An 18430-nucleotide genomic window follows, 5' to 3' on the forward strand; every position below is an offset into this window, starting at 1 on the left:
GAATTTATTGCCAGCAATCCAAAGAACCTGCGTAGCAGTTGCTGTAATAAACTGCACTTAATTGCATTGTTCCTAGCCGTGATAGTTATTGAACGTGACTAGAGTGAGAGCGTGCTACATTATTGGTGAATCTGTGACCATGACAGTTCAATACCCTGAACCCAACTGGACCCATAGCGGTTAATTGGCCACACCCCTTAACGCGACAGCATCTCAAGGAACAGTGCATGCACAAAAGAACATGAAAGTATGCTAAATAGCTCACTTAATAGAACATCATGGCTTGCCTTAAAAAAAATAAATCCTACCTACCCCCTCCCCTAAGGTTTTCAGATACATCTTTTATCAAATTCATATGCACCTGAACATCAAGCTCCTTAGTAAGGAAATACTCTGAGCAACATACCCTACTGGCTATTATCTGAAATAAATATTTTCCTTAGTATCACTTTATTCCTGGTGTGTGTGTGTGTTTGTGTTTGGTGGGGAGAGGAAGGGGTGAAACAGTGACTGATAGGTTCCAAAAATTTAACCTTATAGTCAACTAGAGTGCCTTAGTATTGCTAGAGTCAGTTAACACACGTCTGTGAGCCCACCTAAACCACACCCAGAGGTCCTAGTTTTCTCTGTAGGACTCTGATGCTTCCTGCACACCCCTTCACTTATGCAAAAATTCAGCATAGCCAGAGAATACCAGAGCTTCATTTAAATAAACAGATTCCCTGCTTTACCAACTTGATTAAGTCTCAAAAGTACTTTGCATGACGTTATAGGCTCTTTATGAGATACTTCTATTAGAATATGTTAAACTAATTTAAAGCAGTATTAAAAACAGCATTTTATTTGCCAATACGCAACTGCACAAAATAATACCCAGGCACTAATATCTGTAAGATATTCTCAGTAATAATTATCTTAGCAAAGATATAATAGCAATAAACCAAAAGCATTGCATGAAAATTTGCAGACACAAATTGCTTTCTGGCTGAGGGCATAAAAAGGCAAGCTGTATTTTCCCAAGCTACTGACAACATTAATTTGCCAGTTAAGCATAAAGCAAAGAAACTAATCCATAGAATAAGCAGCAGTAATCTTATGAAGTTCCAAAACTCAGGAAGCATCTATGAGACACAATCCGACTCAAATGTATGAAAAAGGAGTAAATACAGTAGGGAAGCATGCTTTCCAGAAATACCTCCAGTGACAATTAAAACTGCTCCCTTATCATAATATTTATATTGTCCCCTCTATCACAGGTACTGATTTTTTTTCTTATTACTTTTTTTATAGCTATACAGCTTTTAATACCCTCATCTTCACTTTTAGATTCTGTATCTTCAACTTGCAGATGGCAAACTGGAGTACAGAAGCTAAGGAATACTTCATCAAGACACACAGGAAATCTATGGCAAAGCACAGAAATGAACAGAATGTCCTGATGAGTGCATTATTCTCCCACTGTTGTCCTCTAAATATGAGGCTGGTACTGCTTCCATCTTTGTTCTTTGTGTTTCTTTTTTGTTTGTTTTTTACCTTGTGTGGTTAAATAATTACCTTGTGTGGTATATTACTATTTGGCTTGCTTTTCAGCACAGAGAGGCCTGCATAATGTCATAGGCACATAAGAAAGCTGTATTACACTCTAAGCTTAGATTTATCTAGGGGCTTAAAAAAAGATAAGAACCTCTCTATGAGATCCTGCCTCCTACATGGTGGGAGGCGTTCTTAGTATTTCATTCACCGGTTTTCTGTTTCCTCTTCCCCACAGCTGACCAGATAGCTGTCACACCTGCAACCCAAACCTGGCTTTTCAGAGCAAGCAAAGTTGTAACACAATGCAACAGTCCATAACCACAAGTCTTTTCTCTGCTGCAACCTCAAACCTAGACACAACGTGTAGGGGAGAAGGGGAAATCTGTGATATTTCCCATAAGGTTATGCACCCCTCTACCTTGCAGGGGAAGGAAGTCACGCCGCATTACTCAACTGTTGTCTCACTTGACTTGTACCTATTCTATCATGTGCTCAAGCACATTACTACAATTAACATCTTCTATATGAAAGATTTTTATAGATCAACAGGAAGTGGGAGACATTTGCGGGGCTTGGGTACTGATAAGCAAGATCAAGACATCTAAGATTAACTCATGAAAAGGCAGGAGCCCTCGAGTAGCATCTCAGAACATACATTATTGGTGAATATATGTTAGGGTATTTAGCAAGCACATATAAATACAACACACCAAGTAAATAACCATCATCACGTTATTACTAATATTTTCAGACACATGCACATGCTAATATGAAAAAATACAGATTAACCAACTGCCCCTTTGATTTCTATCAAGAGTCAAGACTCTTTCTTAGTCCCATTGAGACACCTTTTTACATAGCTTTATATATGTAAAAATAAAATATGTATAATTTTTAGCTGAATTTTTCCAAGCACAGAAGGAGGGGGGAAAAAAAGATGTATTATTAAATGGCAGGGAAAATCCCAACTACAAAATGCAAAGTGGATTACTAGGTTATGAGTAACAGTAAATAGAAAAAGAGCATGAAAGGAAGAGGCTGTTTGGGGGAAATCTTTTCTCACTTTGAATTTCATTGCCAGTCTCTACATTCCTTTGCTGTGAAAAGGAAATGCTGCTGTTAATGTATGACTTTCATGCAATTTTTGGCAAGGTTAGGGGACATCAGAACAAGCACAAGCTACAACAGGTTTAGCATTCTTCACTTTTTTTTTTTTTTCTTCCCAACTTCAATTACTTAGTTAGGTCTTAGCAAAGCTAACCTGTCATTAAACATCACCATTAAAGCCTGGCTCTCAAAGCCTGGGTGAAATTCAGGCTAAACAAGGGAGCAACAAAAAGTTCAGATTACAAGTGAGCAGTCTACTGCAGATCTACATTCTCCTGGGCTCCACTGTATGTGTTTTGGTGCTGCAAGAAGAGAACTGTAGACAGACACAGAAGTGACCATGAAGGATAGCAAACCCTGTCCTTGCAGACCTGAGGTGCATGAAATGCACCTCTCAGCTTCCACTAATTTTATATTGTGTGTTCCACACACTAAAAGAGGATTCAGAAAATGAAACAAACAGATGATTTTGAATACAGAGAGGCAAAATACTCCATACAGAAAGGAAGAGACTCGGGAAATTTGGTGTATGGTAAGCCCTCGCACAGGGAAGTGCTGGCACTACACCAGGGAAATTTGGTGTACGGTAACCCTTGCACGGGAAAGTGCTGGGTAGTACACCAGGGAATCTGGTAAAGTCATAGGTGTGTGGTAACCCTTGCACTGGGAAGTGCTTGGCAGTACACCCCCATTTTCCAGAATCAGTACGTTAGTGTGTGGTACACTGCAGAAGGGAAATTTCTGTAGCAACATACTGACGAGGGCTAGGAAAAATGGGAAATATGGGTTCCAGGGGACAGGGAGATATCCTTGGGGGAGTGCCTACCAACAGTTCTTCCTGAAGAATGATAAGAAATTAGAAACATAATCCCCAAATTAGAGGAGATTGTAAAAAAAAAAAAAAAAAAAAAAAAAAAAAAAAAAAGGTTAAATATTGTGTATCAGTCTGGACAAAAGAACCAATTAAGGAAACAGCAGTATTTTGGCCAAAATACGGGTCTGATGAAAATTCAGGCTTTAAATTTATGTGTAAACAATAAGATTTCTTTTTCGGAGAAGGAGCCAAGTTATGCTCCCTATAATCCTAATATTGTACCCGTGGCAGCAGCAGTCACTCCAGGAAGAGAGACAGGGACTGTAATTAACACTGTCCCTAAAGAAGGATCGTACTCTAGGCTCTGGCAAGAATTAGAACAAGGTAGAAGATATGTTGAGAATTTTGCCTTCCGTGATACTAACAGTACTAACTGTACTGTAGCACCCCAAGCAGAGCTACAGACTGGGAGAGGAATGGTTGGAAAGCTGCCAGGCAGAGAAGGACCTGGGAGTGATGGTTGATAGTCGGCTGAATATGAGCCAGCAGTGTGCTCAGGTGGCCAAGAAGGCCAACAGCATCCTGGCTTGTATTAGGAACAGCGTGACCAGCAGGGCTAGGGAGGTGATTGTCCCCCTGTACTCAGCTCTGGTGAGGCCGCACCTCGAGTACTGTGTTCAGTTTTGGGCCCCTCGCTACAAGAAGGACATCGAGGTGCTTGAGCGGGTGCAGAGAAGGGCGACGAAGCTGGTGAGGGGCCTGGAGAACAAGTCCTACGAGGAGCGGCTGAGGGAGCTGGGCTTGTTCAGCCTGGAGAAGAGGAGGCTCAGGGGTGACCTTATCGCTCTTTTTAGGTACCTCAAGGGAGGCTGTAGCGAGGTGGGGGTTGGCCTGTTCTCCCACGTGCCTGGTGACAGGACGAGGGGGAATGGGTTTAAGTTGAGCCAGGGGAGTTTTAGGTTAGATGTTAGGAAGAACTTCTTCACTGAAAGGGTTGTGAGGCACTGGAACAGGCTGCCCAGGGAAGTGGTGGAGTCACCATCCCTGGAAGTCTTCAAAAGACGTTTAGATGTAGAGCTTAGGGATATGGTTTAGTGTAGGGCTGTTAGCGTTAGGTTGGAGGTTGGACTCGATGACCTTGAGGTCTCTTCCAACCTAGGAAATTCTGTGATTCTGTAACACTAACTGCGTATCCTCTTAGGTGAACTACCCCCCCTCTTTACCAGCAGAGAGGTTAGGACTTTTAAGAAGGAGAAGAAGTCTTTATTCGAGGACCCCAACAGCCTAGCTGAACAATTAATTAGACCAGTTCCTACGACCTGACTTATACTCTTGGGGGAAGGGAATTATGTCTATAAGTATGTTGTTTACAGGGAAAGAAATGGGAATGATCAGGAGGAGAGCTGCTATACAAGAATGAGAAAGAGCTCATCCTCCAGGACCAGGGGTAATACCGGCTGAGGAGAAATGCCCACTTGCTAATCCTGGCTGGAATAATAATAGTGTGCAACACAGAAATCATATGAGAGACTTGGGGTCAGAATGAGAAAGTACTCGGGGATGAGTCCCGAGGACCCGGTATCCCAAGGGCTCTTGAAAGTTCATTGTGTGATTAAAGCCTGGCAAGATACACAGAAAATGCTCCAGAAGGTGGGGGGATGTAGTGAACAGTCACTGGGGGACGCTCCTGCGGGAGGCCCTGGAGGTGTGTGTCCGGAGGGGAGATGAGAAGGAAAAGCAGAGAGCGAAACTAATGGTATTGACAGTGCAGCGGGTAGTGAGGCAGAGGGTTGGAGAAAGAGGAAGAAAATCTTCAGGGGGAGTCAGGGCCAGGATGGAAAGGAGAGGAAGAGAGATGAAGGAATGGCAGGCAAAGAAAGCTGCCTGTGTTGTGGCCTGAATCCTAGCAGGGACAGGCTTTTGTGAGGAATGTTTTAACAATTCGTGTCCATGAAGAACAATTCTGTTTGAATCCTGTCTGCCTCTGGGCCCTGCACTGGCAATTTAATTCTTGAACCACAGATGCAGTGTGTCCCAGTCTCCCCCTCATTCTAGTCAATTTATCAAGTCTTCAGAAAATACTCCTTAAATTTATGAACCTGTTTGCTTTTGTTATTCTGGACTTCTATTTCTAACAATTACAGCCTTTTTTTTTCCTGTCTTCTTCGAGATTAACTTAACACTGCTATAGATGTGTCTGTGAATGGCTGGGGAAGAATGTTCTAATTACTCGTGAAGCGTCAAATAAGAAAGCTGTTTGTGTTTGATGTCTGGGAGTTTCAGAACAACTGATAACAACTAGTGACTGTTATGGGATACTATGCGGATCTTTGGTATCTGGTTAGGGGGGCCGAGAGATTAAGAGGAAGGAAAAAGAAGCTGAAGGACGGCTGGGAAACAAGACTTGAAGAGAATGTTCTATAAACTTGGCATGGTGCCAAGTAAGTACAAAGGGGGAGAGGAAGACTACGAGCCTTCAGCATGAAAGACCCCTAGAGACCCCCAGAGGAGACCCCCAGAGGAGACTGCGCATGTTCCAGTAGGAGGGACTGGACCCCGGAAGCTAATTATAATAATCTATTTTTTTAGAAGTAGTAATGAATATGTATTAGTCTAGGAGCATAAAAATCAGCTGCTTGATGTAACTGGTGTGCGTCCTGGTGGAGCGGAGACTCCCGGTGCACCCAGCGCTGTTTGCTTACCTCTATTCCTTTATATTCTTTCAATAAATCCTATTTTTTTATTTAATCCTAATTTGAATCCTGAGCCATTTATAACAATTTGGGGGCTCGTCTGGGATGGCTATAGTTCCTGAATTCTGATTTAATCTAGGAGAGGCGCCCCACCATTTGGTGGCTCCTGTTTGAGTCAGATCGGGACTAATGCCATCCTGAACCTGAATAAAGGTAAGCAAAGAATTTGATTTTTTTTTTGAGCTCCCTTGCCGTCTGTTTTTTGCCCGTAATTCTGCGCGCGAAGATCCGGACGAAGACGACAGGGTCGTTTGGATACCGTTCGGTTGGATTCCGGTGTCTGGAATCGAACCGGATGAAGACGACAGTCGTTTGTGGATACCGTCTGGTTCGATCCCAGACGAAGACAGCAGAGATGCTTGTGGATACCGTCCAGTTGGATTCTGGATGAAGACGACTGATTCGTAAGATACCGTCCGGTTGGGTAAAGGTGCGGTTGCCAGTTTTTGTGTGTGAGAGTGTAACTGAGACTTCTAAAGTCAGCGTGGAGGTCTTTTTGTTTTCTCACTGGTTCTAATCTCCTGTTGGGGGGGCTGGGCCGGTGAATGGAGTGATACGTGGGTGGGTGATAGGTCCTAAACCCCCTGCAAGACACTCTCACTGGGGGCAACCAAGGGCTGTGGGAATTGCCACTAGTAAAATTCCCGGATGGGTCAGATAAAATCGAAGACCAAGGACCAGAAAGGGAGCAAATTACCAGATATATGACCAAAAAGTCCATTATGAATAATGATTAGAAATTGGAACAATAGGGGCCCCAGAAAATTAAAGAGTAAATTAAAAATGATCCAGTATTTTATGATAGAATGACCAAAAGAACCCTTAAGACCCCATGTATTTTGATCCACGGAGGACGGGGTCTGTCAGGCTTTGAACATTAATAGTAGAATACCTGTGGATCCGGAAAAGAGCAAGCTGAAACATTGGAATTAGAAATTAGAGAGCAATTGATTAAGAATGAATATGTGCTACATTTGTGCCTGTGCTGCACTTATACCACCAGATAACAGGAGCCTCTCGGACCCCGAGAACCAGATCAAAAACAACCTCATGGTTCGGACTTTAATCAGGGGGTCTGAGATAAGGAGGACTGTTCACAAAGGGACAGGTTATGCATATGTATAGGAATGTTCATGTATATGTAACTCTTTACTAAAGCAATTTGCCACGTTAGGCGTGTACGACTTTGGTGGGACTACCCGCCCTGTGCTGCATAGAATTGAGTAAACATACCTACTTTACAATCTTACTGATTGTGGAGTCAGCTTTCTGTGAGTCATTTTGGTGAGCCAGGCAGGAGACACTCTGCTCGGCTGCAGGATCGGCTGCAGCGTGGACGCCCCTAGGTGCACCCTGAGCGTTTTTGCTCGGAGGAGACTCCACACTCGGCTGCTCACCGCAGGAGCAAAGATCTCCTGAAACTGCAGACAAACGGTATGTTTTCGGCTGCTGGAGGGATACTAACTGGAGTGTTAATAATTGTATGTGTTTTTATGTATGTATTTTGTGTTGACATTTTGTATATTGTAATATTTGCATATTGTATGTATTTTGTGTTGAAAGTATTTGTGTAAATGTAAGGGTTTGAAACAAAGTGTTACAAGTCACTTCACGAAGAACACAGTCAGAGACAATACTTGTTTGGTTGGTTATCGTTCTAAATTATATTCCTGTGGCATGAATGAGATGTGCTGGAGGCCTCCTTGTGCGATTGTGCTGTGTGAGTGAGACGCAGCGTTGCTGCAAAGCGAGTGCAGAGTTCCGATCCGTTGTTCCGTACTCTCCGCAAGGGGAGTGGGCAGAGACGAACGAAGTGCTTGACAGACTGAAAAGAAGTGTTATTTTATCCAAGTTTTGAGTGGTGGTGCCTAATATATGGGCCTGGCGTATCTTGTGTATCCTGTGTATCCTATTTTTGCTCTTAAATGTTTTGACTGTGACAAGAAAAAGGCAGGAGCATGATCTGACTCTACTGGTGCTTTCGGCTGTGCTTCCTGCAACATATGAGGCCCGCACAGGCCGAGACCTGGACTCGCTGAGACCTGAACAGGCCGAGAGACCGGAGCGGCGCCGAGAGACTGGAGCGGCGCTGGGAGACCAGAGAAACTACGGAGGGACTACCGCTGGACGGAGAGAGCCCTGAGAGACGCTGCAGAGCCACGGACGGCTCTGAGAGACACAGAATAGACCTGACAGAAGCTGCAAAACGCGGGGAAATTGAAGTAATTGCGGAACATCCGAGATCGAGTTGCTACGGGAGACCAGAGGCGTCAGTGGACACCGGCAGTCGACTCTCACTGTGTGGCGAGTCGGCACAGAGCAGAGGGGCGGACATCAGGACCCTGCAGCCTGTCTGACGTAACCATGGAGGCAGCGGCAGCAGCGGCTCTGCTGCTTCTCTCTAACATTCTTTTTATAAAAGGTTTATCTTGCAATGCAAAAAAGACTATTAGTCCCCAGATCAGTGTTATAACCATTACTAATGACGACTTAGCTCTATTGCAGAGCAGGAGTGCAGAGACGCAGATTACACTGCCAAATGACCACCGGCAGGCTCTTTCACAAACCTAAGGTTGCAGCTGGCACTGCCTGCAGCTGTATAGCAGACGGTAACACTCTCTTTCCTAACTAGTAATCATGTGTCTCATCCATTTGTGGTGAATGGTCAGTGGCAAAAAGAAAAGGAGGATGCCACTGACACTAACAGCATGGGTAATAGGAGTAGTATAAGTGACACAGGTGACGGTGCGGGGCGCTCTGCCTGCTGCTCGCCTTCGCCTGACTGTGCACTGCTGCCGACGGTGCTAGAGTAAAATGTGAAGACTGCTCAGATGGCAGTGATGAGAGTGCTTGTGTGAAGAAGTTGTGTGCTGAATCTGACTTTGTGTGCAACAGTGGTCAGTGTGTGCCAAACAGATGGCAGTGTGATGGGGATCTGGATTGTGAAGATGGGTCTGATGAAAGTGCTGAGCTGTGTCATATGAGAACAGTGTCATGGAAATGTGATGGTGAAAAAGACTGTGACAGTGGAGAAGATGAAGAGAATTGTGGCAATGTGACAGAGATCCTTATTGTAAGGATGGAAGTGATGAAATTAACTGCCCTTCCTGGACCTGCAGGCCAGACCAGTTCAGACGTGAAGATGGGAACTGTGTCCATAGGAGTAGGCAGTGCAGTGGTGTGAGAGACTGTCTGGATGGCACTGATGAAGCAAACTGTAACAATGTTATTCAGTGCTCTGGACCTGGCAAATTCAAGTGCAGAAGTGGAGAATGCATAGATATCAATAAAGTGTGTAACCAGCAGAGAGACTGCAAGGACTGGGGTGATAAGCCCCTGAAGGAATGCAACATAAATGAATGTGACTGTCCAGCTGGGAAACCGTGGAGATAGTGATGAATGCCTGAAAAGTAGCCAACCTGAAAGGTGGCTACAAATGTGAATGTAGACATGGCTATCAGACGAATCCTGCTACGGCAAAGCAAATTACATAACCGTTGCTTAACTTGTCAGAAGATAAAAAAGAAAGTGTTTCAACAAGCAGCCATGGGAGGGAAGAATCACTGAACCCCCGATGTGAGGGACTGTACCTTGTTTTACTGACTACTGAAACAGCTGTGAGAACCGCAGAAAGGGACCCACGCATCCAGAATAAAAGGACCAGTAACTACTGAAACTTGGAGGGTTGAGTCCGCTCCTGGGAAACTGAAACTCAAGCTAAGGGAGAACTAATATTCTGGCAACGAGGCTCTGCATGAATTAAGGATGCCAAATAAAGGGGACAAGCCTAAAGGGAGAAAAGGGAGAAGGCAAGACCGGGGCAGGACCCTCCACTGCGGTGTGTATGGTCTACCGAGGGAGGCAACCCCTATGGGTATTGACTGCCGAGTGAGAGGGCCTCGACCGGACTTCTCCCACACTAAGATCAGGTTGTCCTGAGAAAATAACATAAAAAACCCTCTTTTTTAAACCTATATAAAATTGTGATTCGTTTTACAGGAGCTGGATCACCCTGACAGGCCGAACGGTAACACAAGCCTGAAGTGACCCTGAAAGCAGGCCTAACTCCTTGACTGAAGGTGTTTGCCTATTATAATCCAGCTACGTGGGCAGAAGACAGATCCTGGGACTATAGGACCCCAGTATATATACTTAATAGAATAATTAGGTTATTAGCTGTAATAGAAATAGTTATAAATGATGAGAACTGCTTTGTATCAAAATTGCCTAGCTTTGGATTATTTACTAGCACAAGAAGGAGAAGTCTGTGGAAAATTTAGCTTTAGTAATTGCTGTTTAAAGATTGATAAAAAGGGTGTTTCTTCCTAGTAGCTGATAGAATGTTACGTTCTGGTTTAGGATGAGAAGAATGTTAATAATATGCTGATGTTTTAATTGTTTTTAATTGTTACAGAGCAGTGCTTACACCAAGCCAAGGACCAAGCCAAATTCAGCTTCTCACTGTCCTGCCAGCAGGCAGGCTGGGAGGAGGGCCGGACTGCTCGGGGTTAGGTTGGGCATCGGACAGCAGGTGGTGAGCAATTGCATTGTGCATCACTTGTTTCGTACACATTATTACTAGTAGTACTATTATCATCATTATTGTTATTATTATTATTATTTTCTTGTTTTTATCTCAACTCACAGGCTTCACTTTCCCATTTCTCTCTCCCATCCCAGAGAAGCGGGGGGGGGGAGGTGAGCAAGCAAACACAAACCTGGAAGGATATGGAATGGGATTTATTTTCATGGCTGCCTGGTGGACCATGGGTTAAAAGAGTGTTATTTTTGTTGTTATGTGGTGTAATGATGTTATTGTTTATACCTTGTATGATACCTTGTCTTACATTATTAATACACCGGGTGATAAATAGTACATTTGTAATAACTTCATTAAAAAAGGAAGGGGATATGTCAATTATGATGTTTAAGAATTGGACCCTCCAAGAACGGACTGATGAAATCCAGTTATTAACAACAGAAGTGACACGAATTGTTGATATTAAAAAGAAGATAAGGGATTTTGAGGAATGTTTTAACAATTCGTGTCCATGAAGAACAATTCTGTTTGAATCCTGTCTGCCTCTGGGCCCTGCACTGGCAATTTAATTCTTGAACCACAGATGCAGTGTGTCCCAGTCTCCCCCTCATTCTAGTCAATTTATCAAGTCTTCAGAAAATACTCCTTAAATTTATGAACCTGTTTGCTTTTGTTATTCTGGACTTCTATTTCTAACAATTACAGCCTTTTTTTTTCCTGTCTTCTTCGAGATTAACTTAACACTGCTATAGATGTGTCTGTGAATGGCTGGGGAAGAATGTTTTAATTACTCGTGAAGCGTCAAATAAGAAAGCTGTTTGTGTTTGATGTCTGGGAGTTTCAGAACAACTGATAACAACTAGTGACTGTTATGGGATACTATGCGGATCTTTGGTATCTGGTTAGGGGGGCCGAGAGATTAAGAGGAAGGAAAAAGAAGCTGAAGGACGGCTGGGAGACAAGACTTGAAGAGAATGTTCTATAAACTTGGCATGGTGCCAAGTAAGTACAAAGGGGGAGAGGAAGACTACGAGCCTTCAGCATGAAAGACCCCTAGAGACCCCCAGAGGAGACCCCCAGAGGAGACTGCGCATGTTCCAGTAGGAGGGACTGGACCCCGGAAGCTAATTATAATAATCTATTTTTTTAGAAGTAGTAATGAATATGTATTAGTCTAGGAGCATAAAAATCAGCTGCTTGATGTAACTGGTGTGCGTCCTGGTGGAGCGGAGACTCCCGGTGCACCCAGCGCTGTTTGCTTACCTCTATTCCTTTATATTCTTTCAATAAATCCTATTTTTTTATTTAATCCTAATTTGAATCCTGAGCCATTTATAACACTTTGATAAGATGTTTTAAGTGTGGCCAGGCTGGCCACTTCGAATAGCAATATATGGAGTGGAAGAAGGAGGAAAGAAGGAAAATGGTATGAAATATGGTATACTGATATGTTGTTTCAGCATCCTGGAGGGAGAAAGGTATGGAATTAAGTTGGCCCTTGACTGAAACTTTGGTGAAAGTACAGGCTGTAGAAAGAAAGATAGAAAGAAGTGTTTAAAAAAAAAAAAAAGTTACTGAAGGTGTTAATGGTGTGGTATGTAGCGTTTGACAGAGCTGTTTGAAGTTGAATGAGCAGGGAAAGGGGATGTAGGCATTATCTAAGTAACAGTCTAGAAGTTTTGGTATATTTGCTGTGGTGTTTGGTCAGTTTCCCAAGTATCAGGGAGGGGGACGGGGGGGACAGCCTGCTCCACCAGGAGCCACAGGCCGCAGGGGGGCTTCGGCTCCAGCTCCTGGAGTGCCTCCTCCCTCTCCTTCTGCACTGACTTTGATGTCTGCAGGGAGGTTTCTTGCTCCTTGCTCTCCCAGCTGCTGTTGAGCAGCAGGTTTTTGTTTGTTTCTTTGTTTGTTTGTCTTCGTGGATGTGCTCTCACAGAAGCACATACTGTGTTGCTCATGGCTTGGCTCTGGGCAGCAGTGGGCCCCTTTGGGGCCACATGAAATTGTCCCTTATCTGCCACGGGGAGGCTTCTGGATTCTTCTCATGAAGAAGAATCTTCTCTTCCCCCCCGCCCCCCCCCATGAACCTTGCCATTGAACCCAATACACTGGGGTAGCTACGTCATTACTGGCTTGTAAAGTATCAGGGATTACATTAACTAATGAAACCCTAAAAAGTGATGGGGGTAGAAGGGGCTGGGATAACAGTGCCGCTTCTGGGGGATACCAAGCTGAGACTAGGGGATAAAATGATCACTGGGCAATTATTGCATGTACCCAAGGCAGGGACTAACTTGTTGGGAAGGGATTTGATGATTAAATTGGGCATTCAACTAGTAAATTGTTAGACTGGAATAACAGTTAATGGAGTAATTATTAATGGAGTGCTCTCAGGCCCTGAGAGCAAAGATATACTCACCTCTGACTGGAAAGACCCTGAAATGGGTGCGGAAGCAACAATACAGATGGACGGTTTTACCTCAGGGGTTTACAGGGCCACCTATGTATTTGGGCAAGTTCTAGAACAGATTTTGGAGCAATTCCAACCTCCCGAGGAGGTGTTACTGTTACAAATATGTGGATGATCTTTTATTGTCAGGACAGGAGAAAAGAGTGGTGAAGGAAGCTACTAACAAGCTGTCCAACTTTCTGGGAAAGCAGGGCTTGGGAATATTGAAAACTAAATTACAATATGGAGAAAGAAGTCAGGTATTTAAGGCATCCTGGCTTGCATAAGAAGCAGTGTGGCCAGCAGGTCTAGGGAAGTGATTGTCCCCCTGTACTCGGCTCTGGTGAGGCCGCACCTCGAGTACTGTGTTCAGTTTTGGGCCCCTCACTATAAGAAGGACATGGAGGTGCTCAAGCGAGTCCAGAGAAGGGCAACGAAGCTGGTGAGGGGTCTGGAGAACAAGTCTTACGAGGAGCGGCTGAGGGAGCTGGGTTTGTTCATCCTGGAGAAAAGAAGGCTCAGGGGTGACCTTATCACTTTTTATAAGTACATTAAAGGAGGCTGTAGAGAGGTGGGGGTTGGTCTATTCTCCCACGTGCCTGGTGACAGGATGAGGGGGAATGGGCTGAAGTTGCACCAGGGGTGTTTTAGGTTGGATATTAGGAAGAACTTCTTTACTGAGAGGGTTGTGAGGCATTGGAATTGGCTGCCCAGGATAGTGGTGGAGTCACCATCCCTGGAGTCTTTAAAAGATGTTTAGATTTAGAGCTTAGTGATATGGTTTAGTGGAGGAATGGCTAGTGTTAGGTCAGAGGTTGGACTCGATGATCTTGAGGTCTCTTCCAACCTAGAAATTCTGTGATTCTGTGATTCATGCTTCAGCTACAAGAAGCGTCACGCTCGCATGCTCTCATCCTGATGGGGGACTTCAACCACCCGGATGTCTACTGGAAAAGCTACACAGCAAGCTGTAAGCAATCCGGGAGACACCTGGAGTGCATTGAGGAGAATTCCTGGTCCAGGTATTAGACAAACCAACCAGAGGAGAAGCGTTACTGGACCTGGTGCTCATCAACACAGAAGTTCTTATTAAAGAGCTCAAGATTGGAGGGCGTCTGGGCTGCAGTGACCACGCCCTGGTTGAGTTTGTGATCTCGAGGAATATGGGCCTAAAAAGGGTCAAAGTCAGGACCCTAAACTTCCAAAGAGTGAACTTCAAGCTGTTTAAAGACCTAGTAGACAAGATCCCTTGGAACACTGTCCTTAGGGACAAAGGAGCTGAACAGAGCTGGCTACTCTTTAAGGATGTTTTCCTTAGAGCACAAGAACTCTCCATCCTCCTGTGTCAGAAAGAGAGCAGGGAGGGCAGGAAAACAGCATGGCTGAACAAGGACCTGCTGGTCAAACTGAGGCGCAAGAAGGAAATGCCCAGGCAGTGGAAGCAGGGACATGTGGCCTGGCAAGAGTAGAGGGATGCTGTCTGGATGTGCAGGGATGGGATCAGGAAAGCTAAGGCACAGGTGAAAATGAACTTGGCAAGGGACACAAAAAATAACGGGAAGAGATTCCATAGGTACACTGTAAACAAGTAAGGTACATTGTACAAGTAAGAACTTGTAACAGCAGACATGGAGAAGGCTGAGGTACTCAACAAGTTGTTTCCTTCAGTCTTCACTGATAGTCAGGCTTACCACATCTCTTGTTTCCCTGAACCTGTAGATGAGGGCTGGGGGGGCAAAGTCACTCCCACTCTAAGTGAAGAGCAGGTTCGAGACCACCTGATGAAACTGAACTGGTATAAGGCTATGGGGCCCCCTGATGTGCATCCCACGGTCCTGAGGGAACTGGTTGATGTAGTTGCCAAGCAACTCTTCATCATCTTTGAAAAGTCCTGGCAGTCAGGCCAGGTGACAGGAAGAAGGAAACATGACTCCCATTTTAAAAAAAGGTAGAGAGGGAGACCCAGGCTACTACAGACCAGTGAACCTCACCTCTGCCTGGAAGCAATGTCAAGGCACATGCAAGACAAGGAGGTTACTAGCTCAATTTCAAAATCCAAGCATCCAATGTAAACTATCCAATTCCACAAGCGATAAATATACAAAGCAATAAAAATAAAAATAAAAATAAAAATAAAAATAAAAATAAAAATACACTCAAGTAAAAATAAAAGTTTTCACCTTTAAACTATGATTTAGAGAAAGGCAGTTTTTCTCCAGTTTTGTGTTAACAATCTGGCCTGCCCTGAGATAAAGCCAACACATACTGAACACTCCCTGAGAATCACCTTTCTCCCGATTACTGAAGACAAATGGTATCCAAGTCACACATTTTGTTGTCATATGATGTATTCCATTTAAATCCTAATATTCAGAAGTGTATAAGACTGCTTAGTTATGAAGCACAAGAAAAGAGTATTGTGTCAGACCACACCATATGGTTTCAAACCTACCATCGAGAGATAATTTATAAAGAAGACCGGTGGAACAAATAGTCCTACAGAACAGACTAAGCAACAAATGATACTGAGACTGCTGGTAAGATGCATCTTTCCTCATTTCTTCACCACTACCATCACATATACACAAACACACATGTTAAAGCTGTCATAATTGAACACAAAGCCACATTCCCCAGGAGGGGGATTCTAGAAGGAAAGATTATAACAGAGAGCACTGTTTTACAGTTGTAGGTAAACACTAATTTTACATTTATAAATGATTATACTGTAGTTACTACAAACATCACTTGCTTTTACAGATTACAGAACCAACGTAATTTTTCCTTAAAGAGAACGATGCTTCTTTTAGACAAAAAAGGCTAGGTCTTGATTACCAAGCTTTTCCCCCTTTTCCTGATCTCTACTTGTGCTCTTTCTAGATGACTTGTGAATACATACCGCATGACTCTCAGTGCAGTTTTGTATGCTAATTCAGCATCATGAGGTAGGAGAGAGGTGAAGAGATACTTGGCAAATGTGTGCATTGGAACACTCTCTCGATGGATGACTTCACCTAAACCACTATATGGTCCAGCTGTGGGAAAAAGAAAGAGAATGTCAATCTTTACAGACTGCTAAAACCTAACTTCTGCACCTTTAAAAACAGTCACTATATCTTGAGTTAGAATTGGTATTCAGAGACAGAGTTTTCTGTACAAAAGGTAAAATTGCATCGATATTTTTGTGAATTATACTATACACATATCACATAGATACAATATATTACAAATATATTACATACCATATATTCTTTGAGACAATGAGACAGACCGTAAATTGCATAGTAATAAGCACACTACCAGTGCACATACAAATGACAGAATGGTCCCAGTGACCCATGGGGCTCATTCAACAAATTTATGGTATGCAAAAGGAGAAGGTGTTAATCCCAGCTTTTCCTCCATGTAGTTATATTGTACATATGAATCCCTATGTACCCTCTGTTGGTGTGCGATTGCTTTCTCACAAATCTACCAGGGGAAAAAAAAGTGTGGTTACAGCAGAAAAGTGTGTATCTTCAACTGAAGTTACATGAACAATCACTACAGCAGCGCTTGATCGCTATTAACATCTCACCTGACATTAGGCATTTAAATAACCCTTTGGTCTGGATTTTGTCTCCAGAGAAGACTAGGTCAGATCTTGCATCAAAAATTGTTTTACTAGTCCATTACTGCCACATGATCTTAAAAATGATATTTGTTGTAGGGAAACTATCCCCACTGTTGGGACAGCAAACTTTGCACGCAGTGCAGTATTTCAATTTCAGCACTGCAGTGTCAGGACTGACAGCAGAAATGATGATTAAAAAAAATTTAAATGCAATTATTTCCTTGCTGAGTTCTGAATGTTCGGTAACTACAAACCCCATTTTACATTTCTCCTGCAACCTTGAGGCTGTTATTCCTGTTAACAGGAAAACTGTGTCAAGCAGTTTTTGACTTCAGCAGCCAGAAGTTCAAGCATAAAATGTTGCAAGACAGAATAAGAATTGTACATTAAGTATTATTGGAAAATGACTGCACATATAGCAGCCAGCACCCCCAGAAGTTACTGCAAGAGAAGAGAATTTTGATTTCTCCTCTACTAGAGATTTCAACCCACCATGCTTGTATGGACAAATTACTGTGTGAGCACACTACTTCAATGCAGAATAGCATATATCATTTAAACAGCTTCCAGAAGCAGCAGTACAAACTGTGTCTGACCCTACGCTGGAGTGGATGAGGAGTACTTGCACAATTTATGTAGCCACTTCTGCTACAAAGAATAGAATAGAATAGAATAGAATAGAATAGAATAGAATAGAATAGAATAGAATAGAATAGTTAGAAGGGACCTTCAAAGATCATCTAGTCCAACTGCTTAACTACTTCAGGGCTAATCAAAGATTAACGCATATTATTAAGGGCATTGTCCAAATGCCTACTGAACACTGACAGGCATGGGGTGCATCGACCACCTCTCTAGGAAGACTGTTCCACTGTTTGACCACCCTCACAGTAAAGAAATTTTTCCTGGTGTCCAGTCTGAACCTCCCCTTGCGCAGCTATGTGCTGCTCCCATGCATCCTGTCATCTGTTGCCAGGAAGGAAAGACTGACACTTCCCTCTCCACTGCCCCTCCTCAGGAACTACATGAGATGTAGATGGTAACAACTTTAACTTAGACCAGCACAGTTGTTTCAGCAATGTTTTTCTGAAGGGTGCCTTAGCACAAGATGAAAAGATAAAAATCATAGTGCATGAAAAAAAAAATGAGTTCCATAGGTGTGCATTTCTGAAGACCAATTACAAAGGAAATGTCAGTGAAGATTTAGTAGGTGACAAAATGTCTAATCATTTGAAATGAATTTGAAAGCCATTGAAAACTATCTAGCATTGTTTCAATGAAAGAAGCCATTTCATGTATGTTTGTCAATTGGTGATTCAGTCAGAAACTCAGTTAGGACATGAGGAGTACAGGACAAAGCATTTATATAAAAACATATTCTGACATTAACTTAGCAGTCAAGCAAAAAATTAAAACAGTTCTTGCAACAGTCTTACCATTCTGCTTTCCCACTCAATCAAGTGGTAGCTACATACAACATGCATTAATCTGCATTAACAGCATAAAAATCAGCTTAATATTGTCTTTTGTTTTGTTTTTTGTTTTTATACCTACAGGACTATAACTATAAAAACACAATTGATATGATTAGGATCTTCAGTCACTGCACAGTTTTTCTTCC

The 18430-nt window shown here is 43.1% G+C and overlaps 1 protein-coding gene across 4 annotated transcripts in view; it reads right to left on the minus strand.

Annotated features, from left to right (window-relative positions):
* The window catches only part of LOC311426260 (zinc finger SWIM domain-containing protein 6-like), a 269097-nt gene that overhangs the window by 70142 nt on the left and 180525 nt on the right, over positions 1 to 18430 (minus strand). For all 4 annotated transcript variants that reach the window (XM_084502493.1, XM_084502492.1, XM_084502491.1 and 1 more), the window contains exon 10: positions 16096 to 16231. In XM_084502493.1, coding sequence (XP_084358619.1) covers positions 16096 to 16231 — 136 coding nt within the window. The remainder of the gene's footprint in view (positions 1 to 16095; positions 16232 to 18430) is intronic.

The sequence above is a fragment of the Aythya ferina genome (genome assembly GCF_964211825.1).
Source record: "Aythya ferina genome assembly, chromosome: W".
Classification (NCBI taxonomy): Eukaryota; Metazoa; Chordata; class Aves; order Anseriformes; family Anatidae; genus Aythya; species Aythya ferina.